The sequence below is a fragment of the Marmota flaviventris genome, chromosome 4 (assembly GCF_047511675.1).
Source record: "Marmota flaviventris isolate mMarFla1 chromosome 4, mMarFla1.hap1, whole genome shotgun sequence".
NCBI classification, from domain to species: Eukaryota; Metazoa; Chordata; class Mammalia; order Rodentia; family Sciuridae; genus Marmota; species Marmota flaviventris.
Genome location: NC_092501.1, coordinates 17,549,562 through 17,555,561, shown reverse-complemented (window position 1 = coordinate 17,555,561; position 6,000 = coordinate 17,549,562). Strand labels below are relative to the sequence as shown.

The following is a 6,000-nucleotide window of genomic DNA, read 5'->3' as shown; positions in this document are numbered from 1 at the left end:
AGAATATACTTAAGGAGAAGCTGTGTTTTCAAAGGATCCACAAAACATCTGTGCTATGATCAAAGAAATACTTTTCTTATTTGTCAAAAAAAAAATATTTTCACCAACTAATTATAAACTAGTGAGAAAAACACTTCAGTGTGATTTTTATGAACTTATGACAAGAAGCACCAAGCTTAATAGAATCTTTGTAGAAACCCAAAAAATATATGATGTAAAATTTACCAAATAAAAGGTAAGCCACAGCTAAGAAGAGGTAGATATCTCTATTTCCAAGTGTCGATCAGATGTGAAGAGATCTTGGTTAATAAAATCATGAACTGTGGGCTCATAAATTTATGTCAGATTAGATCTGTAAACATTAATAAAGTTTTATGTAAAGTCAAACAAGAAGAATGTGTATAATGAATTGCCTAGGGAACGTTTAACTACAAAGCCAAGACATCAAAAATAAGGTTCATTTTTTTTGGTTTATTAAAACAAAACTACATTTCTGTGCTTCTCACAATACATTATCAGGCATAACAATCAATCAACATGTCCAAGTTTCACTCACAAAATCACTCAGCATTATTTTACAATACTTTATAGCAATTCTTTTTACAACAATCTAGCATTTCTTTGTACAACAGGCAATACTTTAACCCCTTCCATCAAGACATTTAGCCCTTTTAACTGTTTAGAAATAAAGTGAAGAGTCTCTTTCAAAGCAATCATTAGTTCGTATTAAACTAAAATGCCAGGTGGCAACTCTAGGTTCCTAAAAAGAGTATTTTAAAAAACAGATTTACATCCCATAGTAAGTCTTATAAACCTCAATAGGTTCTACATCTCTAAATACTGGAACTATCTACGGATAAAAATCTGCATTCAGTTGTGCGATGTTTTCTTCTAGATCTGAATTAAAACCTTGATCATTTCCCACAATTAATCCTTGTATTAATTCTGCTACTTTCAGTAAAAAAGCCAGAGTCATTGACAGTTCATCTTCCCATCAAAGGAAAGAGCTCTGGCCACCTATGTTACAATTTTTCTGTGCTTATTCTTTCCAGGGGAGGAAATACCCATCATTCATCTCAACATTTGGTGGTACAAAATGCATGCGAATTCGGCCTCGGTGCCATCTGTTCGTCAGTGTTTTGTCTCCTTACAGAACTGCCTAACGTAGTGTCTTCCTAAATGTTTTCCATAGGATACTAGTGAGAGGTTCAGAGGTGTCCCAGAGGGGGAAAAGGTCCTGAGGTCAAGAGTTTGGGAAATGCCAGGTTCAACAGACTGCTGGGGGCCAAGCCCTTACCGTGCTCAGGTGCAGCACAAGTTTCCACGATCGAACAGTTTGCCAGCAACACTTGCTAAAAAACACCAAGGCACATCTCCCAGGGTCCTCAGAAGACAAGGAACTCTACGGGCACTGCCCTCGCCCCTCCAGGTTGCAGGAAACTCCACAGTCGGAGCTTCCATTCGCTGCCATCCTAGGACATATTTTCTTTACTCACCCTCGTGACTCCGTGAGACTTAGAGGTCTGAAGAAGAAGATGCAGTGCCTTCTCAGTTCCTAGTTTTTTACACTTAACACACATTTTTGTCATTTTGTTAGAATTTTAAGACAGTGCAAATTCCTTCCTTTCTTCTGAATTTCTTATTTTTTTAAAAATAGGGTGCAGTTTCATATTGCTTGTTACTGGGTTATTTGTTTTTAAACTTGACTCACAGTCTTCCCCTGAAGGGCATGCATTTCAGTTTCACAGAAATGCAATACAGTAAACTGTAATAAATTATTTACAAGCACCTAGTTGGTTTAACCTTACTTGGAAGCCATCCGCTGTTGGAAAACAATGAGAACGTGTCTATTAGCAAAACAGAGCTATCTGGAAGCCTTATTGTGATCTTTTTTCCCCAGTAATGAGGCACTAAAGAATGAGCTGTGCTAAAATTAACTTAAGGGTCAGCTTCTCTGGATGCGCATAACTTTGGTTGAGATTTTTCTTCCTTAAAAAAGGTTTTCAAAGCACCAGTTAATTATAAAAGCATGCATGTTTATCCTCACAGTGAGTTAAGTGGCAAGAGAGCTAGCAAATTGCATTCCCCAAAGCATCTGATCAAATTTCTTGAAAACAAGCCAACCAAAAGGGAAAATAAAGCAAGAGAAGCCATAGTTTCTCTGCTCAAGCTGGTAAAGCAGCAGCTCTTTGCAAAAGTGACAGGCAGAGCAGCAATATCCACTGGAAAGCCAGTCTCCGCCTGGACTTTCCAGCCAACTAACAGAGAAGTTGAATGATCCTCGAATTACAATTTAGAGGATAGGAAAAGAAGAGACTTGTGAAGTGTTTGATTCCCCAGAGAAGGACCATCCAAGGGAATGAACAGATTCCCTGGGTAGTCCCCAAGTGCAGCCAGAAGTGTTCCTCTATTCTACTCAGTAAATTGAAGGTGAAAAGGTGGCATCTCATGCCACACAGTTGCTATAGTGACTGACTTAATGGTACGTGAGTTTCTACAAGATAAAGGAGAGATATATTTATGTACAGAATTGGAGAATGGTGAAAGATCACACAGCATTAGCATTATTGCTGACTCTCAAACAAGATTATTTCACAGAATGTGAACTATCCACCAATACCCCTCCCTCTCCCAATGCACACATACTCATGAAATACTATTAGTGTTTAAAATCCAAGTTCAGGAAAGTACAAACTTAATTTGCAGTACTTTTATACTAAATTCAAAGAATCTATGCAACACTCATCAGAAAAAACTCAGTTTCATAATATCATGGAAATAAGGGACAATAAATGGTTAGGAAAATTTTTAACATTACATGATCTTTAAGAAATCACCATAATTATCACAATTAATTATGCTCCCTGCTCACAAAAAGGCACCTACCCATTATAAACAGACAATTTTTCATAATTAATTATTTGCCTCTATGAGGCATGAGAGGGTTTAGGCATATAAACCATGTTTTTTTCTCAAAGGTAAAAATCCATAAATGCTATTCACCTAGAAGTAGGGACATGCAGATACTGCACAGTTCAAACACTGCAAACTCGAGTAAGTACCAGCCACCCACCGACCTGTGTGCATACATGAAAGCCCTGGGTCGGGAGTCTGCAGCCAGAGCATGAACTAACAGAGCCCATCAGGATGAGCTAATCAACTCAGTGCAGGTGCTATTTGGCTGGAGATTTCAGAAGAAACAGCTGTACCTGTGAGAGGTGGGAAGGGGTGCAGACATAAAACAGGAGAAGTTTTTAAATACTTGCTGGTCATTTGAAATTCAATGGCACTTTTTTATGTGAGCACAAGTTTTCAGTGCCAGTTTTCTGGCCAGGTTTACCTTGTATTTTGCCAGCTAAATTTAATTCCTGATGTTGGCTATTTGATCGCATTATCTCAGTTCCTGACCTAAACTAATATTGTCTGTTTTCATGTAGCTCTTAACACGTTTTCTAAATCTGACCTCAGAGGACAGCACAGTGATATCTGGGTATGATGTACCTCAGCCCACTCATCTGTAAAGCACTTGGGATGAAAGGGCTCCCGTTTCAAATTTAGTTACTACTGACAAAGGTAAAACCGAAAAGAGTGAATGGATGACAATTATTTTTAAGGGAAGCATTAACGATTAATCAGAAAATATACGAATGAATTACTCCACTATTTATGTATACTATACAACATTTAGTTCTAGAATACAACTACATTTCTGTTTCCATCACAGTAATTAGTCCTTAAAAGTTGTACTTAAAATGTAAATCTTTAATAAACTCCAAAATAATTTATTGAGATTTCATCTAGTAATCTACTGATTATGAGTTGCAACAGAGGCTGAGGGCCCCCCGAGTGTTATCCATAGGCCGCTGTGTCTAAGAGTTGGGAAGATCACAGGTCCACAAAGGGGAGAAGGCACTTGTCTTCCAGGTCACCTCAGGGCAGGGCAGGCCCGGCCACGCGACGGCACCTGCAACTCTCAGGACAAATGCTGGAGCCTGCAAGGGACTCATCTCCAGCCCTTCACTTGCCAGAGGTGCCATAAGTTACCTACAGCACCACAAAACTCAGGATATATTCTAGGAGTTTTTGCCGGTTGCATTGAGGTAGGAAAGTGCTGCTCAGTTCTAAAATAGATACTCTCTTCTGCTTGGTCTCTTTGAAAACCTGAAGAGAAAGTGTAGATTCAATTAAAGGCAAAGGAGGGCATATCTGTCACCAACCCTCACCTGTGTTCTAGACCCCAAAGGGCAGCAAAGGCACCTAAAACCACGTCCCGATTTAAATAAATGAGGATGTGCAGGTGCACATGAGGCAGGAGGCTGGGGACACAGTTCAACCAGTGCATCATACACTATGACTGAAGCCAGAACAAAGTCACACACCGTCCCTTACAAAGAGACACTTGATGCCCCTGGAGTTCATGTTCCACATGAGACCAAGGGAAAGCCTGAGAAGACTTGTAGCAAGACCAGCAAAAACACAAGGAAAAAACTGAGAGCCATGTGGAATTAAATGAATGGCTGAGCTCACAGGAGCATCTTGAAACGCTCTGATATCTTTATATGTAAACAGTTTGGGAATGAATATGAAACCAACACAATTCTGGGACATGCAAATAAATCTGTACTGATGGGTCTCACTGTCGCCATGTCCCTCCCCAGTCAACCCAGCAGAAGCAGCTGTTCTTGGGGCCACGCTCCCAATACAAATAGTGCAAACAGACTAGATCTTGAGAGCCAATGTCAACACAGCTTTTATAAACATGGATACCTACCCCAATATCCTTAAACATTTTCACAGCATTCTTCACAAGACAGTAGGTGGCACTCTCAGCTGTAGAGAAACAATAAGACCCTGTCAGGGTTTAGATCTAGTGGACATAAAGCCCCAAGGCCAGCAGTAAGAAAGCAGTGGGGGCAGAGGGAGGGCCACAGCAAGCCGCAGACCGGCCAGCTCCGCTTCTGCCACTGGCAACAGTGAGGTCTCCCAGATGATCTGTGGTCTCTTTAAACCCATTCTATCATCTATTAGGGAAAAAGGGTCGGGGAGGGAGAAAAGAGAAGGAAGGACGGACAATACCTAAAGTATCCATTTTGCAGGGTCTCTGTGAGACTCAAACAAGATAATGTGTGAGAATTCCTGTAAACTACACAGTGCTGCATAGATGGTTCCTACACACCTGTGCAGCCAGAGGGAGCACAGGCTACAGATCAGAAAGCAAGAATTCTAAACCCAAGATTGTCCATTAACTGACTAGCTGTATGATCCTGGGTAGTTTCCTCATTCATAAAGTGAGGTGATTGAATGAGATTATCTCTGGATACCTTTTGGCTCTAAAACTTGATTCTAAGTAGTTTCAGTTCCAAACTGTAACCATATGAAGTGCTACCCCTACCCCATCCACACCTATCATAGATATAAGAGATGAGGGCGGGGGTTGTGGCTCAGTGGCAGAGCACTTGCCTAGCACGTGTGAGGCACTGGGTTAGATCCTTAGCACCACATAAAAAATAAAATAAAATAAAGGCATTCTGTCCATCTATAACTACAAAAAATAAATATTAGAAAATTTAAAAAAAAAAGAGAGATGATGTGACAACCCCAAGGGCTGCAGGACATGGAACAACTGAAACACACGCTACTGGGAGGAAGGAAAGTTGGTACAACACTTAGAAACTGTCTGGCAGTATCTACTAAAGCTGAACATATACCCATGGCCTGTGACCAAGCAATTCTATTCCTGTTTGTATGTCATATATATGATCATAGATGCTCCCCCAAATGACACTCAAACATGTTCACAGCAACACTATACAAAGTAGCTCTAAACTGCAAATGATGCAAATATCTTTCAACAGTAGAATGAATAAAATATGGTAAATAATGGAACATTTCATGACAATAAGTCAAACTACATATAACATGTATGACTCTCACAAATGTTGAGTGAAAAAAAGCCAGATTTAAGAGTACATTATTGCATCATCTAACTTACATGACATA

At 39.9% G+C, this 6,000-nt stretch overlaps 1 protein-coding gene across 6 annotated transcripts in view; it reads right to left on the bottom strand.

Annotated features, from left to right (window-relative positions):
* Positions 1-451: 451 nt before the first annotated feature.
* Positions 452-6,000, bottom strand: part of Gpam (glycerol-3-phosphate acyltransferase, mitochondrial) — a 40,465-nt gene continuing 34,916 nt past the window's right edge. For all 6 annotated transcript variants that reach the window (XM_027930431.2, XM_071610918.1, XM_071610917.1 and 3 more), the window contains 2 exons: positions 4,772-4,830; positions 452-4,161 (listed from right to left, as the gene is read on the bottom strand). In XM_027930431.2, the coding sequence (XP_027786232.2) occupies positions 4,045-4,161; positions 4,772-4,830 (176 nt within the window). In that variant the 3' untranslated portion in view covers positions 452-4,044. The remainder of the gene's footprint in view (positions 4,162-4,771; positions 4,831-6,000) is intronic.